Below are 27,532 nucleotides of genomic sequence, written 5' to 3'. Positions count from 1 at the left end.
TTATTGTTTTCCCAATTCCCAGTGATTGTCTGATTAGTTTTAATTAAAGGGCTAGACTGAGTTGCTACTCCCATAATTATATAATAGTAAATATAAAAATCACACCTCCAATAAACAAGCCCAATATCCACCCTCATGCGTTTTGCAAGCGTCACGTCATTTTGAATTGCAGTCACTCATTCACACAGAGTTTTTGAAATATACGACGGGTTACCGCGTGAGTAAAAAAGATTAGACTTGAATTGAATACCAAAAATAGAAAATTGTGTTGCTTCATTGGAAAGAGTTCATACAACAGCATTGCATATTCCTTGAAAATCCGCTGTATTTGTTTCTATGTTAGAAAAAACAGTTGCATGTACTCGACATACATTGGTGATGTAGAAACGAGTTATTGTCAAGCAATTTTGATGCATGAGTTTGACTAGTTTCAACCAGTTTTAACCAGCAATTTTGATGCATGAGTTTGACTAGTTTCAACCAGTTTTAACCAGCAATTTTGATGCATGATACAAAATTTGGGTTATATCGCTCCTGTGTGACCCTAGGTCAAACTCAGGTTAATTTTAAACCAGTTTTAACCAGCATTTTGACCAGTTTATATGAATAATTTTGATGCATGAGACAAAATTTGGAACACATCATTCCTGTTTGACCCTAGGTCAAACCCAGGTTAATTTTTATTCAGTTTTAACCAGCATTTCGACCAGTTTAAATCAGCAATTTTGATACATGATACAAAATTTGGGTTACATCGCTCCTGTGTCAAACCAACACAGGATTCCTGATTCCTAATTCCTTTGATTCCTAAGTCAAACCCAGTTTAATTTTAAACCAGTTTTAATCTAGGTTAACCTATGTTACCAAATCGTCCAAAACCTATGTTAACAAATCTTTAGGTAAATGAACCAAAGAAATGCCTGCGGTAAGGAACTGTTCTTTTTTTAATAAGCCAATGCTAGAAGTATACGTATTAATTAGTAAAAGTAGCAGCAAACAGCCAGCAGAAAGTAAACATACAACTAAAGTAAAAGAGTAAGTACATAGGGTAGGAGGAATAAATTGAAAAAACAAGGACTAAATAGAATGAGAACAAGTTAATAGAAATGAAATGACACGTGAAAAAATAGCAACCGTTTCCCATTTATTATATTATATTTTCACTATATTTATTATATTTATTTACATTTATTATAATTGTTTTCTATGTATTTTGATTTTACTGCCAAAATGGATTTGATTTTGGGGATAAAGGAGAAATAGGAACCTCTCCGAATATCAAAGACGATTAACATCAATTCTTTAGGATATACTATCAATTTACTATTTAGCTTGATATGGATCAGTACATCACTGCATTTTACACAGTGCAACATTACATATGAAATCGAAATCTCACAGCAAGAAACAAACAAGTAAATTATCAACTTTAAGACCTAATTATATTGCCATACGATTCAGCTATATTAGCATCAGAGTGTAAACTTTGTAAGATCTGCCTTTGGCACCGTATTTTAAAACTATACTATTAATAAGTTAGGGAAATGATTTACTTGGATTAAGGAGAGGGGGAGGATGTTGACAGCGGTAGATATGCTCTACTCTATTTGCTAACTAAAAGTACAAATCTTTTCAACACAGCTTCTCGAATTTTGCGAGGGGTGAGGGACCCGAGCCTCCTTAACTCGCAGGGCCAATGCCCATTACTCCCATTCTACTAATTTATATAGCTATCACCATATTGAAGATGCAAATTTGGAAAGAACAAAAGATGAAAAAATAAACATAGTAAAAACAACATGCCTGTGTAATTTGCTGAATCCTTAAATTTGCTGCAGGTGTCGGATTGATCTTAGGTCCTTGTGGAGGAGAAAGCACTAGGTTACCACCTCCTAAGACATCTGCTTTCAACTTTTCAAAGTCAACGTCAGAAAAAAACGGCTTTGACTGACCAGACATCAAATGTTCTTGACTTGCATGTCTTTGAGATGTAGTAGGTCCTTGATCTAAAAGACTTTGGAGAACACTTGGCTCCTCCTAAAAATATATTGAAATTAAATAAGTTGCTTTCGGCTCAGGCACTAAAATAATTCCAAGGGGTTCAGGCTCCATATTAATTTCGAGGAATTTTTTCTCTTAATATTTTAAGGATATTGCACTACGGGAAAGTAACACCTCTAAAGCTGCTTCACTATCCATAGATATTACAGCCGAACGTTCTTGGACAGGAACATAAGTAGGACAGAATTAGCTCCCCTAAAGCAACCTGATTTAAAGGAAAATTTCGGTATTTTTCGCACATTTTGTCGATTTTTTGAAGTTTTCACAATTTTCCCTCTCTTGGAGCAAATTGTGTGTACGGGCCAGGACACACCCGTTTTAATTCTCGCAAAAAAAAAGTTTGAGTTGATCACCATGAAGCTCATGGGCTCAGGGACTGTTTACTGAAATTTTATAGATTCTTCCGCATTTTCAAAAGAATTTACCAGTCTATTGTCATTTTTTCATAAATTTGAGACAAAAACTTGTGCTTCAAATCAATTTCATGACTAGAAAACAATTTAAAATTGATGAATCCCATCCCGATACAATTTGAACCCCCTCCCTTCCTAATCAAAATCCTGGGCATGACCATATTTTTATTTATTTATTTTTCACCCACACGATACATAAAGTAAATATGGCGGAGTAAGAATAAATAAAAAAACAAATACACACACAAAATAAACGAAAGAAACGGATAAGACGGTTGTGAGAGGATGGGCACACAGAAGCTGTACTGGAGTTATCTGTGTAGAATCTCCAACTTTAAAGCATTATCAGGAACTGAAAATTTGCTAACAAGAATCCGGTTTTTTGTCCAAAGTGGAAGATACAGAAGAAATTTGCAAAATTTGAAATAATTTATCCGGATTCTTTTTAAATTACCTTTCTTAAGAAGGGGGAAAAGACCTGAAGCAAAAAGGACAAAATGATCACAGAAAGTAGAATAAAGTTTGGCCAGCGCAGGTCTATTACACTTTCCTCTGTTTGCAACAATCTTTGCATGGCTAAATCTGGATCTTTTTACTTATATCACAAACAGTACGCTGGCGTATGCTAGAAAGGTTGTTAGTAATCGAAGTGAAGGGGAGCCAACGAATACAATCAACAAGAGGGATAGTGAAGTTATTACAGTGAAGGGGAGTAGCAGTAGTATAGTTATAGGGAAGAAACTCACATTTATTTATATTAAGAGAAAGGCCAATATCAGAAAAAGCATCAGAAACTATAGAGACCATTTGGGAAAGACCCTTTTTGGAACGGCTAATCAGAAGCAAGTCGTCAGCATACGCAAGATAAGAAACATCCGCAAAACCAGAGAGCTATGTACCTGAAATCTTAGCCAGCACACTAGAAATACAATTCTTAAAGAGTAGGGGACAGAACACCGCCCTGCCTAATTCCTCTTCATACCCTTATAATAGTGTCAGGTGCAGATCTTAATTCAAGAAAAGAATTTGAATACCAAAATCTAAGAAGCATTATAACAGAGATTGACCCCAGAATTATACAGAGAAAAAAGGAACTGACTATGGACCATACTATCAAACGCTTTCGAAAGATCCAAAGCAAAATTACATAGAGCATTTCCCTTGGAAGAATTACCAGCAAGTAGAGATGACAGAATCTTATGCGCATGCTGACAACCCACCCCATGCCAAGAACCCAATTGGTTCTCACCTTTATTGATATTTTTAGTCAGAAAAGGTAGAAGGATATACTCAAAAATCTTGTTAATATTACAAGAAACAGTAATAGGTCGATAGCAGGAACAATCTGTCGGTGACTTTCCCCTTTTTAAAATTGACGAAACAGTGCCACACAGAAAACTCTCAGGTACGCTTGAAGTACATAGACATATTTGAAAAAGAAGCTGGAGGTGAGATATGTTATACAGGAAACCTAATTTTATCTAAGCATACCCAAATAGAGAATGCTCTGGAAAAAAACCAAAAACAACCCTTTTGTATGGCTAACCGAATTCAAATAGAAAACATTTTGAAAGATAAAAGAATAAAAAAGATAAAAGAATTTGGCATAAAAGCTTTTTCTTTTGAGTACATTCAGATAATTCGTTTGTATTTTAACCTGAATCAACTATTTCAGTAGTCAGAAGCCCAGTAATACCAGATATGTAGTTTCAGCTCTGAATGGGCTGTACAAATTGCACGGCCACTTCATTCTAAATTCGATCTCAAGGTCTTTTATAGTTGAGCCTCGACTTAATCTGTGGGTTGAGCCAAGACAAAAAAATAATGTACATAAATATTAGGAGTTAAAACAGGGACTTCTTTTGGTGACACGGAAAGTCCCAACTTTCACGGACACCTAAATTAAGACATGGAACAAAACCGAAAGCTTGGTCCGATCAAAAGACTTCAATGAGGCAAAATTTGTAGACAAAAAAAAAACAACAAAAAAACAAAGAATTATAACTAAAGCCACAAGCTAAAAACATGTAAGAAAGATACAAAAGAAAGACAGTGACAAACTAAAATATTTCTAAAATAACAGCAGAACTAAGACCAAATATATAAAATTGAATTACTTCTCTCCAATCCAAAACATGTTAGTAAGACGCCTTATTGATTATAACGGAAGAAAATAGTCACTGTGTAATTTTTTTTTCAACACTGACATTAAGAACGTTTCTGGTTTCTTAGTTGCTCCTTATTTTCTAAACTTTATAAAACATAAATTTTAATAACAATTTAAACTTCCTTTGTTCATAATTTTGTATACCATGTTACCATGAATAACCTTTCCTGTATAGATTAATGAACTCACATTAGAAAATAAAATTTATTTTCATGTTTTAGAGGATACATTACAAGCGACTCGAATTACAATTACAATTCGAGTTACGGATTGATTACAAGCGGCTCGAGCGACTCGAACTTTAATCCTCATTCTCCTCTCGATTTCTCAAAGTTTCTTGGAAAAACTCCATGAGTGAATTTGTAAGCTATAATAGAAAATACTACGGTTTATTTTGAATGATTATTTGAAAAAAATACGTTTATAAATTGTTTCGCTTTTATTAGTTGAAAACACAAACCAAAAAAAAAACTGACCCGCCCCCCCACCATCAAAGGTTTCAACCGAGCAGCCGCAACTATTCCTAGGATATTTAAGATGGGATATTAAAATTTTGCGTCTTCTGATTTTTGATCTTTGGCTTCTTTTGATTTCCAGTTTTAAAATACCTACTCAAACAATTTGAAACCTATTTAACCAAATACCTAACTTAAAAAACCACCGAGAAACTTTTTTTGGCTGTTCTATGGAATTGCGGTTCTTTCACACGATTCATGCCGTAGAATATTTGACCTAAAATTACTTTTTCTATATTTTTCTACACAGAATGAACTCCATTTATAAATTTCTTCGCTTTAAGAAAAAGATCGCACAAAACTAAAAGGAGAGAGCGAAAAACGATAAGCAAATCATATACAAAACGATAAAGAAAAGGATAAATAATCAAATGAAGACAAGAGAGAATCCAAAAAATTTAGCTTTGAGAGCTGAATTTCAAACTAATCGCAACAACTTTGCTACTATATCTGACAACTCACTGCAGCACCGAGATGTGGTTCTGGCCTCTTTTGCGCCCAGGGCAGAATCTTGATCAGCACCCTTCTCCCCTGTCACCCAGAAATTTTCTGGTCACGTTTTAATATAATTATCTTTTATTCAAACAATTTTTCAGTCACTTAAATCTGACTTTTTTAAACTTTATATGGGAAACGATATAAGCAATAGAGATTTCGGATTCAATTTGCTTATATTTACTGACAACCAAGCCTTCTACTTTATATTAATAAAAATAAAGTTTCAAAATTACAAAATTATTATCAATGTTAGATTATTTATTTGAAAGTTTACGCCCACAAAATTTCTGCGCCCGGGGCAAGTACCCCCTCTTTCCTAAAACAACCTCTGGCACCAAATCATCTGAGACCAATACAGCTGCGCGAGCTACTTCTCTACTCTAATCTGTTAGAAGCTCCACTCTTCACTCCCTCTAATTAAGTCTAAATTTCCTTTAAACTGCTACTACTACAACTACTACTACTACTAACAACTCACCGCAGCACCAAGCCGCCTGAGGCCAACGCAGCTACAAATGCTCATCCTCCGTCCCAATCTATTCAAAGCCTCCCTCTTTACACCCTCCCAGGAAGTTCCATTTCCTTCAAATCTTTCTTTATGACATTCTCTCACCCAAACCATGGACAACTGTTCTTCTTTATAACCTCTTCCCAACTTATTCAGGGACATCCCCGGGGATGACTTAGCTAAAAGGCCGGAAGGCAGAATTTGGGTCTATATCTATCCTAACATTTTTTCCCTGTGTAGTTGATAATCCTGTAAATAAAAAGCCACGTAAAATAATTAGATGTACAGGCTACTGTTTCTTAAAAAAAAAATCCAGAAGTGGTTTATATAACTATTTTACCGATTTTGCTAGACTGTCGTTTACTAAAACGTTTCTGTTACGGTTAACACTAGCACTAATACTACTAGTACTACTAACAACTCACTCTAGCACCATGCCCCCTGAAGCCAAAACATCTGTGCATGCTCCTCCTTTACCCCATTCTATTTAAATTTTCACTCTTTAGCTTTTTCTAAAAAGCTCTAATTTCTCCAAATCCTTCACGGTCTCTTCTCATCCCACAATTTTTGCATATATTTTTTGCCATGTCATTTTTGGCCATATATCATCCATAAAACGTGGCATAGCTAATTTTTTTTTTCATTTTAGCCCTAGAAAAAAGAGATTGAAAGACATTTTTCGTACAACTTATTGCATGATGATATGATGTTTCAGAAGAGTATAAACAGAAACATGAACTGTAATAAGCGAGAAAGAAAATATAAAAGAAAACAAAATAAGAACAAATACAGTAGAATTCAAATTAAAGAAAGTTTAGAGGTTAAATTAATAGATATTATAGTCAAATTTTCTAGATTTCTATTTTAGACAAAAAGGCTCTAGTGACTGACGGAAAAAGTTATATGACAATAAAATCAATACCTTCGGCCTTGTTCCCGGATATGGAGGAGGAGGGCGGTAGGGAGGTGGGGGCTGTGAGTACACAACAGCAGATGCTCCAGGTAACTGGTTAAGATCAGACGTTTCTACACCAGGCTCTAGCTTCAACTGATTATCTTCAACATCGTTATCTTCAACCGATGGCCTAAAAAAACAAAGCCTTTTAATTAACAGCTGCAGGAATCTAAAAAAAGATTAAAAAAGTGGGTTCAATTGTCTCAACATTCATCTTCTTTTTCTTATAGGCTAAGAGATTAATCTACCCACAAATAATATTAAGGCAAATAATTCGGCATTCGACTTAACAGACCCTACTGATGGCGCTGATCTAAGTTCCATGGCCCTTAAACCAGGAAGCGCAATGGGGGGTTTTGGGCCAGCCATCCTGTGCATTCGCGCACCCTTCCTGTTTATCTTCCCCAGATTCGTCCAAGTATCCGTTTAGATGTGGTCGACTCTGGCTGAGGTTACAGAGTCACGCCACTAACCCCCGTTCAAAACCAAATAACAAGCGATAGCAGGACTCAACCCCCAGTCCTTGCTGACAAAGGATTTTAGGTCTAGCGTGCCAACCATTCGGCAGTGGTTGGCATAAATTATAAGTTATGATTTTGTCTATACGCAATATCATTTTTAATAGAAGAAAAACAAAAACAAAAAGACACACACAAACACACAGACAAAGAAAAAACAGGAATATTAGTAGTCAGGGTCCCTCCTTTTATTACTCCTAAGTCACTGTCTGCACTCCTCACTATCAGGATGATTAAACACGGGTTTTTATCAAACCATTTCAAAATATTCTATTTGCCTAGCTGAAATTATATTTGCCTAGCTGAACTACTTATCTTTAAAATATTACAGAAAGGCTGTCCACCGTTAACTTCAATTTAATTACCAGTAGGCCTACCATTTTGGCACTGATATTTGAAGTAAGATTCTAACAGGAGTCAAATTTTTGATGGTTGGATTTCACATCACTCAATCATAACCGAATGTTTTAACGTAGGCGGATATTCGCATCGATTCCGTTTCTGACGAAAGATGACAACTTCCTATCTGTGGTTGGCAAAATTGCGTTAAAAATAAGGATAATACTTGGTTTACTCCTATTTCTGGAGCTGACAAACTCATTTTACCAATTGGCAAAGTTACATCGAAACTATATAAGAGATAACAATCAGTTGGGCGGATATTCGCATAGATTCCGTTTCTGACGAAAGAAGACATCTTCGTTTCTGTCGAAGGCAAACTTGTATACTGGTAAAAATTTCCTATTTTGTTCATTTTTATACAAGTGATCATTCCTTTACGATGGATTTTTCAGGAAAAGAAATTTGCTTTCAACCAGATTTCAAACATTACAAAAGGCAAAAACTGGTGCACCAAATTTGCTAAGCACAAAAGGTACTGCATTTTCGGCTTCTGATTTACAATAGGGTGACATCACTTTTGCCTAAAGAGGATTTAAAACTTGTGGGCACAATTTTGACTTTTTATTTTTAGTCTACACTCGAGCGATGATATAATACCATCTTCAGTCGCACCAAAAACATTTTTATTTCAACCTCACTTTAAAGGGTCACGCACCGGGTGGGTTGGTGCAAAAACAAACATCTACCGCACCGACTTGACGGAATTTATCATACGTTAACAAATTATGACCCGTGAAAATCTCGTATCTGGAAAGTCCACATTCAGCTTTAGAAAGTTTCTCCATTCTTCTGAGATAATTAAAAAGAAAAAGATCTTATAAAAGCTTACCTTTGTCCACCGATAGCATTAATGAATGCAACAACACTTATCAAAGCTCAGCCGCCCGTCAAAAGCCCAGTCTTCATGTGGATTAGAAAAAAAGGCACTTCTATGAAAGTCTCCCCTAAAATGGCTAAACACACTTCCATCTTCTCTAAAATGGAGTCCCTGGATAATTACTTTGCTTTCAATAGCTTTAAACATGTTGGTTTCAATACTGTTTGTGAATAACAACACCAATTTAATAATACTAAAAATTCACTTAACCTTATGCTTTGCAGTGTATTTGTGTTTGAATTTAGTATAAAAGGTTTCTGTTTGTTGCTGTTTGTTAATATATCTCTAAATTACTGTTTGTTAATATATCCCCCCTCCCGAAAAAAAAATCCTTAAAATATAACTTTATTTTTTCAAGTCCAGTCTTTGATTCTGTTTTTCTTAAGAGTTCTAGCGCACACAGAAATACTTATCATCCGCCAATTGTTATAATCAATAAGCCAGTTTACTTCCAAATTTAAGCGAAAACGCAAAAGGGTTTTCACTTAAATCGAATATATCTGAAACCACAGGTTAGAACTAAAACAAAAGAAGAGCCAGAATATAGCTTACGGAACAGACAAGTCCTTCTTCACATCTGTATCAACAGCTTCCGTTGTAGACGGTAAATGACTTTCAAGATCAGTGTCAGTATAGTCAAGTATATTGAAGTTGTCTGCACCAGCACCGTAATCAAATATATTGAAATCACTCCCCAAACCTGAAAATACAGTACACTATAAAAAGAATTGTTAAAGACCGAGTCTTGCTGTACACACGGATCGACCATAATTCTACAAACAAACTTTCAGTTCCTCTCAGGTCAGAAGTTATATATACTACTACTACTACTACTACTACTAATAACTCACTGCAGTACCAAGCCGCCTGAGGCCAACACAGCTACGTACGCTCCTCCTCCAACCTAATCTATTTAAAGCCTCCCTCTTTACACCTTCCCAGGAAGTTCCTATTTCCTTTAAATCTTTATTTATGACATCCTCCCAACCCAGACAAGGACGACCTGCTTTCCGTGTAGCCCCAGACGGTTGGCCAAAAAGGACAATCTTCGGTAATCTGTCATCCTTCATCCGTAGAACGTGGCCTAGCCATCTCAACCTTTCTTTCATTATACCCCCAGAAAGCGGGATTGAACCACACTTTTCGTAAAACCTACTGTTTGAAATACGGTCAGTCAGCCGGGTACCCAGAACAATCCGTAGGCAATTTCTCTGGAAAACATCTAATAAATTTTCATCTGCTTTTCGGAATGCCCATACTTCAGAGCCATATTTGACCACTGTCATCACTGTAGCTTCCAATATTCTAATATTGGTTTGTAGACTTATCTTTCTATTCTTCCAAACTTTTTTTAACTGTGAAAAAACACCCTGAGCCTTAGCTATTCTACTTTTAACATCTTCACTGTTCCCACCATCTTTACTAACAATACTACCAAGGTAACTGAAGCTCCCAACCTGATCAATCTTTTCCTTACCTAATGTCACCTCTTCATCTTCACTTATTCCTAGCCTTAGTGACTTAGTCTTCTTAATATTAATTTTCAAGCCTATTTTAGCACCCTGAACTCGCAAAACCTATAAAAATTCATTCATTTTGCTCACACTTTCATCTAATATGCTTAAATCATCAGAATAATCTAAGTCCAGAAGCGTTCTTTCTCCCCATTTGATTCCATGGTCTCCAATTGCCTTTCCTGTGCTCCTTAAGACGAAGTCCATCAAAATGATACATATAAAGGGGGATAGAACACAACCCTGCTTAACTCCTGATTTAATACAAAACCAGTTGCTAACCTCATTTCCTACCTTAACCGCAGCAGTATTATTCTCGTACATAGCACAAATCACTTTAATGTATTTTTCTGGTATACCATATAAAGATAAGATCTTTGTTAACGCTCTTCTATCAACAGAATCAAAAGCTTGCTCATAATTGATAAAACTGAGGACCAAAGGTGTTTGACAACGATGCCCTATATATGAGGCCGTATCCAGGAGGAGGTTTACCTCCTTTAAATTTTTTTGTCCAACCCGTAAAAACGCAACAAAAATGCATATAAACAACTTTTTGACGCGTTTTTAAAAAATTACCCCCCCCCCCACACACACACAGCAAAAAGCATGGATACGTGCTTGTCTATATACTTAGATATGCCTGATGATATACAAGCTAACGGCGTCCTAAAAGATTAGCTCGTTTGGAATGGTCATAAATGCATCTAAAACAGAAACCAATGTGCTGCTCACAAAAGCCGCAGATTGATGTTAAGCCAGACTTGAAACTTAATAGAGAGAGAATTACGTAGGTTAACGAGTTCCTTCCCTTGATAATCTGATCACCAGCAGCCCCAGCCACTCAAAATATACAAAAAGGAGGCTCTCCCATGCAAGTTCCAGTCTCAATCCCTTACACCCACATGGCGTTGAATGGATCAGTCCCTACGACTAAAAAACGACTTTTCGATACCTTCATCAGCCCCATCGCAATCTAGTAATCTGCTAAGATCTGATAATATATTTTTGGTAGCTTTAACTTCAGAGAAAATATATTCATAGAAAAACTGCTTTTATATATATATATATATATAAAACACTTGACTGGTATGGTGGTAGTGGTACTGTGGTAGGCACAACACTTGACTGGGTAGAGAGTTTAAAGTGCCGAAACCCTATAGGCAAGTGTATTCTCCTGATGAGCCCTTGTGTTGGGTTGTTGCCTCTGAATTATTTGTCTTTATTGTTTCTATTGTTTGGTAAATGACGAATTATACTTATTGACGACATGACTGCCTGTCCATGGATTATTCTTTATGGTTGATTGTGTATGGCTATGCTGTTTGACCTATGTGATTGCATGGATGAGTAGGGTTAAGGCCTCATTCAAGTGCTGGTCTCTAATAATCACTAATTTAGGAAAACAGTCTTCCTTTTCTCCTTCTGTCTCTTAGTTTGTGCTGTTGCATTGGTGATTTCTCTTTTCATAATATTAATGCATAAAAGTTGTAAAAGTAAACAGCAAGCCTGACCAGCTCATCCGGTAGAATCAGACTCCCAACATCGAGGCAATGGATTCAGGGACTTTTTCAGTCGATAAAAAGCACAACATTGAAAATACATTCCTTTCTGGACGAAAGTTATGGAGAAAGAACTGATACCAGACTATTTTAGGCAGGATGGGAGTTTTTCTCTTCATAAATGAGCACTTCCAAGGTTATACTTTTAATAAGGGGTTGTATGACCAGCCATGTCATGACATTTTTTTGACCAGCCATGACATTTTTGACCGGGACTTAAAAACGTAATAGGCCAATGCCCACCTCCCAATTGACGCCACAGGTGAAGAAAACAGAACTTTGCCCCTATTAGAGATATCAGCTTAAAATCAACTAGCCTATTTAATTTGTTAAGACTTTCCCAAGCTAACCTGCGCCTACTTGTAGCACAGCAAATTTTGACTTGAATGTAATTCTTTAAAATAAAAGCGTTCAATGATTATCACTTACAGAGAAATTTCAGCTTTAAGCCTTTTTGTCCTTTAAATATTTATAGCATTTTAGCTCAAATACATCATGTACTTGTATGTTCTATATCCCAAGATCTAATTATTTATAATTATATTCATAATTTATGGTCACTTAACATCCACTTCAATGTTGAATTCTCTCTCTTAAATTAACAGTTAGAGCTAAAACTACTGTCGTTTTAATTAACTAACTATAATCAACTCCCATCTATGTTCCTTATGTAATTTGGTCACACACTGTGACCAAATTACCAGGTTTCTATAAGGTTTGTCACCAAATTTCTAAATTCATATCCAAAGCTGCTAAAGAAAAAATGATGTTTTGATATTTGGAGATGAAAAATTCGAGGTGATATTGAACTTGTTTCGTCAAAAATTGAATTCTGAATCTAACCATCTTAAATAGTAATTCAAAGTCCCCGTCATTTTATTTCAAACTCCACTGTAAATTTTACAGTGTCTAAGGTAGAGCCGGGAATTATGGCTTCTATTGACAAAGTCGAGGCACCCCAGGAGCTTAGAGTCGAGATCATAAGGAAACTAAGCACTTTTAACATGAGAAAAATTAAAAATGATATCACAAAAAATGGCATTAATATAATATCAGTGCTCACCCCAATTTAATGTAAAAAATGACATTGAAATAATAGAAGTCCTGAAGTCCCCGTCATTTTATAGTTGAATAATTTTGCCTATGTGTGAATATTTTTATAGATTTGTGCGCGTAAGTGTGGCAATTGAATTATTTTTCATGCACTCTCTGGATGGTATTTTATTATTGTAATATTGTTCTAATTTACTGTGAAAGTAATTGCTATTTCTAGCCACGTAGGCTTAGAACAGCCTAATACTTATAATGTTTGAATTTTGATTGTTTTCACGCTTGAAACAATTTTTATATTATTGCTTAAAAATAGAAGAAGAAGCAGAAAGACATACCGAGTAAATCCTCATCATCCATATTAATGTCAGCAAAATCAGCATCGTGATCAATATCAGGAGGCGGGGGTCGTTGCTCTTGCGTTTTAGGGACGTCTGGAGTCGCAATTTCTTCAGTAGGTTGCGGCTGCAACACGTTTTGATTTGCTGAAGCTTGAACAATCAGCTGATGAATTTGGGCTTGGCTTAAACCTCTTTGCTGCAGCATTTGGCGAACTTTAGGATCTTGTAATGCCTGTGAGAAGGGATGATAATCAGTGTAAAATATCAGTATAAATCAGTATAATATAAATCGGTATGTTAAACGTAGTAACATACGTTTGTTAAACGTAGTAACAAACATGTGCACATAACCAATAAGAAAACTTTTTTTCAGAATATAAACAGAGAAGGGGGGGGGGAGTGAATGTCAAAAAGATAATTTATAACCTGATATTTCTCAAAAGAACACCGATATTAGGAGGGAACGACCCCTCCCCCTTACCAGATATATTTGATACCTTCTACACACTGAATGGCTGAAGGTTGTCGACAAAAAATATTAAAGAGATTGAAGCAGATCCCGGTTTTGTAAGCAGTAGTTATTATTCTATCTTACTAAGCAAAACAAAACTAGTTTAAAAAGAGCAGAATGAAGTAGTACACCCTCCTCCCCTTCAGTGACTCAAGACTTCAAAAACTAGACGCCTTGAAAAACAACAGAATATAAAAAGTTCGGTGGTGTGACCATTTTTCTAAAACATAAAAGACCCACAAAATTAGTATTAAATTTGTTTTTAAAATTAGATATGAGTATTTGAAACAAATAAAAAAATGTTTTTGAAAGCTTGAATAAAACTTGAAATAAGTAATGTGTTGAACATTACTCTCCCCCATAGGCAGCGCAATAGTGCTGCCTAAGTAAAGAGCGATGTGGAAACAACGTAACTTTTTTTGGTTTTAGACCAGGGCATTTCGTATCGAAGGAGCTGTCGTAGAAACTTCGAAAAAGCCCCATTCGATTGGAAATTGAAAGGACTTGGGCCCTTTTTATTAGTCAAACGTAATTGGAGGACGACACCGCTCCCACGCCCACCATTTCCCCAAACACATCCAATCACAGTTTTGATATATCCATTTTGTTCAGCGTAGTTAAAAGGTCAGAAAAATTATGTCTTTGAGGATGATACCCCCCACTGCCCTCAGGGCAAGGGCTAAAAGTTACGCCCGGTGGGCATATAAAGTTTTTTATAGAAAGGGTGGTCGTATCAACTCCTCCGATAGAATCTACCGTTTTCAGCCTGAATAAGATAGGATCCTGGGGCAGAAAATGACATCACTATGCCTTTTGTCCATCTTGCATCTCCTTTGATAACTTTACTCAGATGGGCTGGTTGTCTTTCAACTTCGTTAGGTCCGTAGAGTCCTTGTCATAATTCTGTTTCTGTACTTCTTGGCGTTGGGTTCTGGCTGCGCAGAACTTTGTTTTCTGGGCTGTCTTTGGTTGCAATTGCTGCCGTGTGCAGGGGAGAAGGAACTTAAACTTCTACTCATAAGTAGCTGTGCCAAGGATGCGATTCCATCTGTCGGTGTATCCTAATATTCTAACAGACCAAGGTACGGGTCTGTGTTGGACTCGATAGCTTTCTGCATGATCCTGCCAGCTATATTCACGGCCTTCTCTGCATGGCCATTGGATTGAGGAACATTCGGGCTTGAAGTCACATGTTGGATATCCCATTTCTTCAAGAAGACCTGGAATTCATCTGATGTAAATTGCGGTCCATGGTCCGACCATATCTTCTCTGGGATGCCGTATCTGGCGAAATGAGCCTCGAGCTTGTTTATTGTTTCTTCAGATGTCGCAGGATTGACTCGATCAATTTCTATGAAACGGCTATAGTAGTCACTTGTTATCAGGTAGTCTCTACCTTTGACCTAGCTGAAATCAGGACCCAAATATTCCCAAGGACACTTGGGTATTGGCATCAATATCGGTGGTTCCTTCTGATTATCGCTTGAGAACTTTCCAAAAGTTTCCTCAATAGCTGAGTTCATTTTTGGCCAGTAAACCGATTTCTTGCTCTTTGCTTGGTTTTTCCATCCCTGCAACTCTTGCAGTATCTCCTTCCGCAATGCTTCCGGGATGAAGACTCTGCTTCCTTTTAAGGTGATGCCATTGATGCTGAACAGCTCATCTCTCGTGTTACAGTAAGGTTGTATGGCATCGGAACATTGATGTCTCTGAATCGGTCACCTTTTTTGTATGACTGATGCATGGCATCGGAACATTGATGTCTCTGAATCGGCCACCTTTTTTGTATGCCTGATGTAAGTTTTATCATAGACGGTTCACTCCGATTTTCTTCACAGATGATCCCCATCTTCTTGTCACTGACAGGAATACTTTTCAAAACAAAGTGGACATGAAATTCAATATCCAGTGAGCATTCTTTGTTGACATAGGGTGGATGCAGTCTTGAGAGTCTGTTGGCAATGGGTAAGTCCTTTCCTCTAACATATTGAAGCATTATGTCATATGGCTGCAACTGCAACATCATTCATTGGAGCCTTGGAGGGGCTTGACACAGAGGCTTTGATAATATAACCTCAAACGGCTTGTGATCTGTATGAGTAATGATTTTCCTCCCATAGACGAACTGATGGAACTTCTTACAGCCATAGAGAATAGCATACAACTCTTTCTCAATCTGGGAGTAATTTTGTTCTGTCGGTGTAAGAGCTCTTGATCCGAAAGTAACAATTTTCCCACCGACACCTAGCTCTGCCCCGAGGCCGTGCTTGGAAGCGTCAGTTTTCAGCTGAATATATTTTGTTTTTGTATCAAAAGTTGCGAGGTTGCTACAAATCGAAGTTTTGATCTGCTTCATAACTTCAGTTTGCTCACTGCTCCACTCAAAGTCGTTTCGTTTTCCTAACTCTCGGAGCGGATAGTTTAGAGATAACAAGTCATTCCAAGAAGCGTGACTAGTTCATCTTTGTTTGATGGCTGCGGCAACTCTCTTATGGCTTGAAATTTCGAGGGGTCTGGTTTGATGCCATCTGCGGTAACCAGGTGGCCGAAGTACGGTGCGCTTGTTGATCGGAAGATGCATTTTTCCAAATTGAATTTTACTCCAACTACTCTGGCCTTTTGTAAGACTTCCTTCAGGTTTTCATCGTGCTCATCTTTTCCAGATACGAGGGTGTTATCAACAATGATAATCGTACCTTTTAAGTTGCCAAAGGTCTCTTCCTTCTTTCGTTGGAATTTGTCTTGTGCACATATTATACCAAATGGCATTCTTTGTATTTGTACCTGCCAAATGGAGTGTTAAATGTTGTGAGAAGTGACGATTCCTTGTTCAATGCCAACACCCAATACCCAGACCTTACATCAAGTTTAGAAACTTATTATGGCTATGAGTATTGGCTGAAGTATCTTCAAAGGTTGACATTGGGTACTGGGGCCTTTGTACTGCTTTATTAAGCTCTCTTGGGTCCAAATATAATCGTAGCAATCTGTCTGACTTTTCAACTGGCATAATCGAATTAACCCACTCAGTAGGGGTTGTCACTTTTTCAATGATGTCTAAACATTCCAGGCGGTCGAGTTCACTTTTTACTCTCTCGTGTAGGGCAAACGGGATTATGCAGACAGGATTAACGGATGGAACTGAATTCTCTTTAACGTGGATGGTCACTTCAACTGGAAGTTTACCTATCCCAATGAAAATATCAGCGAATTTTTCTTGAATCTGTGTCTTCTGCTTACTGTTCTTGGTAAACAAGACAGAAATAGATGCAGGAACGCTCACCAGTCCCATCTCTATGCACACTTGGTACCTTAGTATTGGGTTCGATTGTGTTCCCACCAAGAAGAAACTGTATTTTCTGTTGTCACTTGCATTCTGTCTCCAATTCAAGGAACAAACTCCAGCAATTGGAATGTGGGTTGGTCCCTCCATAAGCTACAAGGATCTGACTCGTCTTGTTTAATTGTGGTCTGGGTTTAAGCCTGTCATAGATAGATTTCGGGATGACATTTGCTTCCGCTCCCCTGTCAATTTTGAATCGACTCTCCCATGCTGAATTGCTCAGTTTGATAGCCGCAGTCGGTTGGCTTACTTTCTCAGCTACAGATCCAATGAATAATATATTTAAATACACTTCATGTTCTTTATTCCCATGAATTTCTGTCAAATCTATTGTGTCAATTGGTTTTCTACGGCAGACACAAGCAAAATTGTTTGTATTTCCACACTTTGAACAAGACTTTCCTCTTGCTGGACATTTGTGACTTGGGTCATATATCCCACCGCAGAAGTAACACTTCTTACTTGTTGTGGGCTGCTCAAACTTCCTTTGTTTTTTCACAAATTCCACTTCTTGTTTTACAATAGACTTCTTGATTGTTGTAGACAGCATGGACGTGGCTGACATGAACATGAGCTGTTCTTGATTTGTTTCAAGATCTCTTGCAATTGTCACCGCCCTGTCAAGAGTAAGGGCTCAACCCTGAGACAGCAGTTTTTCTCGAATTATGTGTAGTTTCAGCCCACATATCAATCTGTCTCTCACCATCTCTTTCTGAAAGTTACCAATAAACTCACAGTCTTTGACCAGCACCTTGAGAGCTGTGATGTAATGTTCAACTGATTCATGCTCTAACTGGTGTCACACTTACGGAATTTGTACCTGGTAAATATAGGATTGTTCTCACGAGCAATATGCTCTTGAATTTCTGGAGATATACATCAAGATTGTCTTGTTTTTCTGAAGTTAGTGTCCACTACTAAAGACATCTCATCCCGTCCTTTTTCTCCTAGCCACAACAAGAGGTATGCGCATTGTTGCTTGGAAGTCTTCCCGCTCAATGGTCCATTGAATATGAGAGTTACATGCTGTTCAAATTTTGCCCTTGCTTGTAGACTGGCCGATTCCCAGTTGAATGATGGGTATGGAAGTAGATTGTCCATTTGTGACTTCTGACACCATGTGTTGATTTCAAGATGATTCTTTGTTTACGCCAACCGACCAACAACAAAAGCACATAAGCAAGGCAACAAGCACAACAAAAGCAAATAAGCAAGCCAATAAGCACAGCATATGGCAAACACCATAGTCATATACATGATAATATTACAAAAAGTAACTAAGTTAATGCAATTGACAGGAGGAGAGAGAAAAAAATTCTAAAAATTATAAAGAAAAGACAATACCTGAAGACGAAGTTCCATCAATTGTTGTGGTTGAACAATTGGTCTAATAGCTTGTGGCTCTAGAGCGCCAAGTCCTTTAGTTATAGCAAGACTTGGAATAGCGGATGGACTGTGCTGTATAGCTAATGCCGCAACCTGTTGCGACTGCAGTTGCCTTGCAGCTTGTAACTGCCGCCATTGCTGTTCCTGCTCCGATTCAGTCCTTTTTTGCCTATTATCGAGTCCCTGATCCTGCAAAAAATTTTGCATATTACTCAAGATATTTAATATAATTATTCAGAAGCGTTCTTTTAAATATAATTTTCAGATATGATAATATTATAGTTAATTCTAAAAAAAAACATTGAGAAAAATAAATCACTTAATTTAAAAAGACTAGAACTCATAGACCCGATTCTAAATAAATGAGAGCTTAAGTCCAGCTAATAAACTACAATAATTCTTTATGCAATATTCTATAAGCTATCAATATGCTTATAGGCTATCAAGATTAATAGAACTGACAAAAAATATAATATGCACAGTTCAGATGATGGAAACTTCATGTCAAAAATTTAGAACATTGGCCTTCCTAATTGCAAGAGAAGGTAAAAAAAAAGTCATTTCTTTAAATTATTTTAAATTAATATTGAAACTATTTTGAAGTCACTGTGTTTGACGTACAAATTTACTCTCTGCGAGCAAGCAAAACAAGCTAGAGATAGGTTAAAGTGATAAGTCCATTTTAAAGTTTGGAATGAAACTACCCTATCCTAACGTTTTGGGAATATTCTAATAAATGTGTCTTATTCTAACGTTTTTAATGTTAGGCGTTAGAACTAACCCATTTTAACATTCTACAAACTACCATTTTCGTTCCGTTCGTATTTAAATAAATTCACGTCTTTCTGTTATAGAAGCTTACTGCACTTTAAACACCCCTACAGCGTTGCCAATGCTTTGAAAGAAACTGTACCAGTTTTCCAACTAAAATTGTACTACAAGAGATTAATTTGCAGGTTAAAAATTTGCCGCAACAAGAACAACATTTTTGAGAAAGTATAATTTGAACAGATATCGGAAGAAAGGAACAAGAAAACTAATGTGTACCGGAAAGTTTGATTATACCGAAAAATTTCCAAATGTACGGCATTGCCAACGCTATAACGCAGTTTCAAATTAACATTTCTGAACTATACGTCAAGAAGTTTAAGAAGTAAACCAGTCTATGATTGGTAAATTTAATTTATTTGGCCAATCATAGCACAGTTAAAAATGTAGACTACCTATTGCAATCCTTGTGAAAAGCTAGTAAAACGTAGAAAATTATTTACTAATAGCGCTTTATATCGTTAAACAGAGTCAATCTTGTCATTCAAAAAACATTATACAAGTAAAAATTACTAAGCTGAGACACAAAAAGGACACAAGCACAAAGAAGACAGCTTGGAACCCAATATGCAGGACAAAATAACAAAATTTAGAGTAGAAACAAAATGGAATCAAGCTTCGGCCACGACTTTTCATATCATCAAAACAAGAGACAATAGTAGCAAAAAGGCAACAGGGACGAAAGACAAAGCAAACAACCTTACTGGGTTGCTTAAATGAACAACAAAAAAGTACAGTTAAACAAAACGCGGTACCTCAAAATGCAGAGTGACATTTCGTTTGAGATTCGTAGCACATATTCACCCCAAAACACTTAGCAAATTGGTTCAATCTGTTTACCTACACCTTATATGGTTTTCAAGATGTTTAGAAGCTCAAGTTTTTCAAAAAAATTCTTTCATTGAAAGAGAGGCACATTCTTTCATTTGTCTTTCGTTTTTCTTCTATAACACCATGATGTTCCTGCAGCCCTCAGAACTAGTTCATCTCATGTCTCTGACTATTCTGCCTACCGTTTCCATAAATCTGACAAGATTCAAATTACATTTAGTCCATCGGTCGGATCAGGCTTCTTCCCCCATAGCTGTTCTTCATGCTGCCAGATTCATTACAAAAATTCCACTTGTTTGGTGCCTTCAGGATTCTCCAGTCATTGCTGCCGCATAAGGCGTCGAGTCGAATAAAAATTCTCCAGTCATTGCTGCCACATAAGGCATCGAGTCGATGTTACAGTTGCTGAGTATTTTTCAAAGGGACAGGTAACAAACCTAATCACCCAACTTTGCCACCACATGGATCAATCTCTGCGCCCGGCGCCTTCGGAATAATTGTATAAACATTTTTGACTTCTGTATGAGGTTTTTTATTAATTTACTTATATTCTTTTTTTACTTATTTTATTTTAATCCAGAGACATTAATCCGTGAGGCTAATGTCTCTGGATTAAGTAGAATTTGTATTTTGTATTGTTAATTGCGCATGACACTTAGCTTCGCCTGAGTTTTCGGCGGGTAGTCAGTGGACGGCTGTTTGCCCTTTTCTTTTTTAGTGTGTTTTTCCCCCTTTTTTCCTAAAAAAAAAGAAAAAGTGAAGTATATGCTTTAATTACTTATTTGAACTTGAACTTATTATTTACTGTTACTCTTTTATTCTGTATGAATAAATATACAATCTAGATTCGAGATTCGTTGGTTTGCCAATATCTTATTCGGTAGTCAGGATGCTTAGAAGTTTATTTCTACGAAAAAGGAACAAAAATAGGTGGACATTCTTATCTGAAAAGATAAGATTTTAAGTGCGATACGGGGCAGCTGACGGAGTATAATGACTAAGAAGATTTTTTTCTCCTTTTTTTTTTACTAAACTAAAACTAAAAAATATTATAAAAAAAAAAAAAAACTAAAAAAGCTTTGAATAGTGATGATTTTATTCAAAATGGTGCAAATATACCAGCCACCAGAATGCAACTGAAAAACAGACAATAGATTACATGGACACCCTCAAAATGCAAAAATTCTGCATTGCTTGATAAATTCCGCAATAAGTTCAACTTAGTCCCTATTAAGTGCCCAACTTAAATCCAGACTGGGGCGTTCATTTCACATTAAAAAAATCTAAAAAATATTTCGGTGACAGAAAAAATTATTTTTAATGGTGGTCTCCTTAAGATTACACGAGAAAAAGCCCGAGAAACAAAGAAAGGAGTTATATGGCTAGCTTTTTTTTCCAACTAACAAATTAATGATTTAATTAATCAGAAGAACAACACCCCAAACTAGAAAAAATAGCGACATAGAAATCGATTTTTCTATATTTCGACACCCTCCCACTCCAGTTTTTTTTTTTTTTTTAGATTCCTTCTAGAACTGGCAGAGTAGCTTAGATAAATTTCAAAGAAAAATACATAAACAAATATAGAACTCCAGATACTTGTTTTCAGAAAATTGATAAAGGGAGAAACCCTTTACTGATTTTGGATGTCCATCAAACAGATCAGCGATTGAACTACTCCCCCCCTAAAAAAAAAATAGCAACGACAATGGTGACATGACCGTTCACTTTTCCCGTTTCCGGTTTCAACCCCCCATGGCGACTTCATAAACAAGAGCTAAGAGCTCATATGGCACTTGTGACGAGGTCGGAATAGCGGAGAGCTCATATGGTATGAGCTCTAGCAAAATTCTAAGAATCAATGGATTCATTTCAAAGGAAAATCAGAGGCTTAATACCGGTTGGGATTTAAAATAAGAGCTCTAAGACACCAGGTCCTTCTAAATATCAAAAATTCATTAAGACCCAATCACCCCCTCGTAAGTTAAAAATACCTCATTTTTTCTAATTTTTCCTCTCCCTTCAGCCCCCAGTTGGTAGAATCGGGGAAAACGACTTTATCGAGTCAATTTGTGCAGGTCCCTGACACACTGACCAATTTTCATCTTCCGAGCCGAACTCGCCAAAGCACTGAACCCGATTTCCCTCTCCAACTCCCCCCACTGTCACCAGATATGGACGTGATTCATAGTAAGAGCGCTGAAGCACAAGATCCTTCTAAGTATCAAATTTCATTAAGATCTCATCACCCGTTCGTAAGTTAGAAATACCTCATTTTTCTAATTTTTTCGAGCCCCCCTCCCCCCGCAACTCCCCCAAAGAGCACTGATCCGGTCCGGTTATGTCAGTCACGTATTTTATTACAACGCCTGCCCTCAGGCCGGAGAGGGTTGAATGGACACCGGTGTTTTTCTGATCTGACCTTTATTATCTGACCTTTTTATCTGACTTTGGACTTGTGCTTATTCTTTCCACCGAGTTTCATCCTGATCTCTCCACTCTAAGCGTTTTCCAAGATTTACGGTTCCCCCTTCCCAACTCCCAACAATGACACTGGATCCGGTCAGGATTTATAAGACATCTGAGTTACGAGGTCCTTCTAAATATGAAATTTCATTAAGATCCAATCACTCATTCGTAAGTTAAAAATACCTCATTTTTTCTAATTTTTAGAATTAACTCTCCCCCTAAACTCCCCCAAAGAGTGCGGATCCTTTCCGGTTATGTCAATCACGTATCTACGATTTGTGCTTATTTTCCTCACCAAGTTTAATCCTGATCCCTCCAATCTATGAGTTTTCCAGGATTTTAGGTTTTCCCCTCCAGCTCCCCCAATATCACTGGATCCGGTCGGGATTTTAAGGAAGAACTCTGAGACACGATATCCTTTTAAATGTCAAATTTCATTAAGATCCGATCACCCGTTCATAAGTTAAAAATACCTCATTTTTTCTAATTTATCCGAATTAACCGTCCCCCACTCCCCCCAGATGATCGAATCGGGGAAACGACTATTTCTAAATTAATCTGGTCTGGTCCCTGATATGCCTGCCAAATTTCATCGTCCTAGCTTATCTGGAAGTGCCTAAACTAGCAAAACCGGGACAGACAGACAGACAGACCGACAGAATTTGCGATCGCTACATGTCACTTGGTAAATACCAAGTGCCATAAAAACCCAGTAAATTCAATTTGAAACTACATTAAAATATTGTACTACATTACTTACACATTTAAAATAAAAAAGCTACGAAAATATACAGAATTCTAGATGCTTTTTTCCAGGAAACTCTCAGAAAGGAGGGAATTGTTTCTACAGAAAGGGGGGAAGGAGACACAAATATTGATTGTAATGCAATGATTGATTCCCAAATTCCCAGATTCGAACATAGAATGAATTTCATAATGAACATACAGTTGAGCAGAGAATGGTTAAATACAGGTTGATTTAATATTCGTTGAATTAGCTACGAACACAAATCCTTTAATATTCAAGTGATCAAAATATCTGGGGTCATTTGGGTGATTTTGATATAATTTTTGTTATATTGGCTCCGAACACAAAACCTTTAGGCTGATTCTAAAATGGTTAAGTGGTATTAAAACATAAATGGTTAAATACATTTTGATATGAACTTTCTTGTATTGGCTACAAACATAGATCTTAAGTACTCAGTGGCCAAAATTTTTAGGGGTTGATTTTAGGTAAATTTTAAGTGAATTTTTTTCATTTTTTAGGGTCATTTTGTTATCCCTAATTTTGGGGGCTATGCTGGTGAACGTAAAAAGCTAAGAGTCAATTAATTATCTGGATAGCCAAAAAAGAAGGATTGATCGAGTTCAAGCTCCCGAGTTCATCTAGTTTCCAAATTGGTTATGCGAGAAAAATTAAAAAAAATTCCTTTTGTTATTATTTACTTTCAAGATCCTCAAAATTTTTGCAAGCAAACTAAGAAACAACAAGTCATATAGAAAATTAGTACTTAATAATACAGATGAAACCAACAACTTAAAAAACTACTAAATTACAGAGATACTCTTCGGGACATTGAATGTGGCATGCTTCATGCATATATTTAATTAAAAAGTTACTAATTACCGAATCTTTGCTATCATATCTTGTATGTTCCAGAGACGGTAAAGTTCTCATAATCTCAGAAGGGGTAAGAACTCTTATATGCGAATCCACCTCAACTACTTTCTCAACTTTCTGGATATCTTTAACTGACACTTTTTCAACATGTTTTACAGACTTGTGATGAGGAGGAGGGGGGATTGGGATCGTTACATTTTTAGCGCTGAATTCCTTAGTTATTGTCACATTTGGAGCGGGGATACGGTCTAAAGAGCGCAGTCTAATCAGTGGCTCTGAGTGGATTTTCTTTTGTTCACCATCTTTGGATTTGTTTTCGTTTGATGAGATTGCACTTTTCTTTTCTCTTGATTCCTTTAACTAATGTAAGCGTGCGGGGAAAAGATATGAGTGTTAATAAATCAAACAAACCAAAAAAATCTGCGCATAATAAAGTCTGTCAGCATCTACAAGCAAAAAAGGGGGCTCAACCATAGAAATATTAAGTATTACTAAAAAGTAGACAATATACATTGTCAGTATTAGCAAACCCCATGCACTTTTACTTCTGTGTAATGACAGGAACTCCAAGTGACAACATATTTTTTTTTCAAATTAAAAACATAAAGATATGAAAGAAATGATTTTTTTTAAATTCTAGGAGGGAGTGTTCTTCTTTTTCAACCGCAACTATGTGGCGCAAAGGGGGGGGGAGGAGGGGGAACATATTTTTTCCAACTCAAAAACATGAAGATATGAAAGAAATATTTTTTTTTAATTCTAGAAGGGAGATCATATTGTTCTTTTTTTTCAACCATAGACTCGAAAAGATTCTATATGAAAATTGACAGGCCTTCTATATGCCACTCATAACAGAGGCTGTTCGATCCGTGAGGATGCTAAGTGAAAGACAGAAAGGTTAACGCATCTACTACACCATTTCTTTTGGGGGGGGGATAAGAAAATAAAATAAATGGGTAGAGGGAGAACAAATTAATAGTAGAGTATTGTGGCTATGGAAAGCAGAGGTGATATATTCTATAGCAATAAGAAGTTTTTTTTAGAGGGGGGAGGGGGTATAAAAATATTAAATTGAAAGGATAGGGCAAATGGGTAGAGAAAGAAAAAATCAATTATAGAGTATTTTGCTATGAAACGCAGAAGCAATGTGTTTGGTATCAGTGAGAAGCATTTTTTTTTTAAATGGAGATTTTACACGAGCACTTTAATGTTAGGAAAGATAGAGTAGTGAAAGAAAATGTAGAAAAACTACGCGAGAAATACATGAAGGTAACGAATTTATTTTCCAGAAAACGAAAAGAAGGAGGAAATGAGGAAAGGAGTTATATCCAGGATACCTCAGTATGGACCAAATACCATAGGATAAAAGAGATAAAAGAAGAAGACAAAAATATGTATTAGGAAAGAATTTTGTAAATTTCTTAATATTATAGAGCTTATTTTTGAAAGAATAAAAAAAAATCATGATTAGGATCAGGAAGTTCACTCATCTGTTTTTGCTGCATATTTCTAACATAAACACATTCAGTAATACGGCGTTACTTCTTTGTAAATACAGTTATAAATCACGAACGAAATAAAGATTTATTAGTTGTTTTTTTTTTTAAATTATGTGCTAATTTCAATCTAGTCCATCAATTTCTACTGATTTCATATATCATCTCTAAATTCGAAATTTGTATGCTAAAATTGGATTAATTTATTTATTCTTTTAACTAATTTGGAGTAATTAGTGAATGCTTTCTGAAAAACCATAGAAAAAAACCTCTTCTACACTACTTAGATGGAGCTATCTCGGTTTTGTGCCATCTTTCAAGCTTCCAGAGGAGAGGGGGTGCTACCAACAGGAACACGCCCCTCGGCACACCTCTGTCCTGGCATTTTCAAATCATAATATGGCTCAGTGCGAAGTCTGACTTTCTTAAACGCGAGACAAGTTGGATCTCCGTTGGGAATATCAAAATAAATAGCACGAACAAACTGCTCTTCTTATTGGCTATTTAGTGATTGTAATCAACGCGGCCCACATTACCACGGTCAACTCTGACGCGCCACAGACTCTGCGAACTCTGTTCTTGCTGATTCGCGCTGTGGGCTTGCCACAGCTATAACCAGTCTAGGTACAACAAGTGCACTACCTATGGGAGAGTAAGTGCCACACTATTTGGCCCACGACGCCAAGATCTGTACCACCAACATCCTATACATAAACATATCTTTGGAAGGTGAAGAGCAGCCCAATGGATACTACAATAACAGGAAAATCCAAATGCTCTCTTTTTAACCCTACCAGGGTTCGGGAAAATAGCCAACAAAACCGTAGAAGTATAATTCCCTATTATTAGACATGTGTCCAATCCAACACTATCTCGATTAACTCTAAACAGGAAGTAACTAAACAACGTATATACAGAAAAAAGATGAGTTTACCTCTTTTGTCATCACGTGATGACGTGGACCAATAAAAACCAATGGAACCTCAAAATTGAAGTAAATTTATCCGTAAGTTATAAATTATTGACAAGATTTAGCTAGCTCGTGATAGGACTTAAATAGAACTCCTATACAAACAGATTTATTTCCTCTTGCGAAATTACTGCTATTGAAAATAGGCTAACTTCTACGAGAGATTAACATGCAAATAAAAATTATATTATAGGAAAATCTATGTGTTAGAGAAAAGTGACTTTTATCTGATGATAAGGGGCACGGGGCCTAGCAGTGATACATTATATTAATTCAAAAGGGTGAGAAATTGTAAGCTTTAAGATTTAAAATAGAAAGTATCGTTCCTATTTATACAATTTTTAGACAACAGTAAATTAAATAAAAAACAAGAAATTTTTCCTCGATCTTCCAGATATTATCCGTTTTACAAATCTGACAAAGAGAAGCAGTCTAAATTGTAGCCTTTCAAATTATACACCCGACAAATGTGATCTGCCTGAACCCCTACATAAGACCTTGAAGAACCCTATATAAGACACTTGTAAGACCCATACAAACAATTGTTTCAGATTGGTCGCTACTTTCTTGGTCCAACTACTCTAAGAATAAAATTCTATTTACGCAGTTAGTACTCAAAGCTTAACTCGATACTTATTCACAAGACCCATACCCATTCATCTAACATTCCCACAAATGCTGATGATAGCAAAA

General features: G+C 36.5%; 1 protein-coding gene across 2 annotated transcripts in view; it reads right to left on the bottom strand.

Moving 5' to 3' along the window:
* LOC136040559 (histone-lysine N-methyltransferase 2C-like) overlaps positions 1–27,532 on the bottom strand; it is a 173,949-nt gene that overhangs the window by 36,374 nt on the left and 110,043 nt on the right. For both annotated transcript variants that reach the window (XM_065724776.1, XM_065724777.1), the window contains exons 27-31: positions 18,580–18,810; positions 13,379–13,613; positions 9,467–9,614; positions 7,085–7,247; positions 1,804–2,037 (exon numbers count right to left, since the gene is read on the bottom strand). In XM_065724776.1, the coding sequence (XP_065580848.1) occupies positions 1,804–2,037; positions 7,085–7,247; positions 9,467–9,614; positions 13,379–13,613; positions 18,580–18,810 (1,011 nt within the window). The remainder of the gene's footprint in view (positions 1–1,803; positions 2,038–7,084; positions 7,248–9,466; positions 9,615–13,378; positions 13,614–18,579; positions 18,811–27,532) is intronic.

The sequence above is a fragment of the Artemia franciscana genome, chromosome 21 (assembly GCF_032884065.1).
Source record: "Artemia franciscana chromosome 21, ASM3288406v1, whole genome shotgun sequence".
In the NCBI taxonomy this organism is placed as follows: Eukaryota; Metazoa; Arthropoda; class Branchiopoda; order Anostraca; family Artemiidae; genus Artemia; species Artemia franciscana.
The sequence above is the reverse complement of the archived record's forward strand: the minus strand, read 5'-3'. Positions and strand labels throughout refer to the sequence as shown.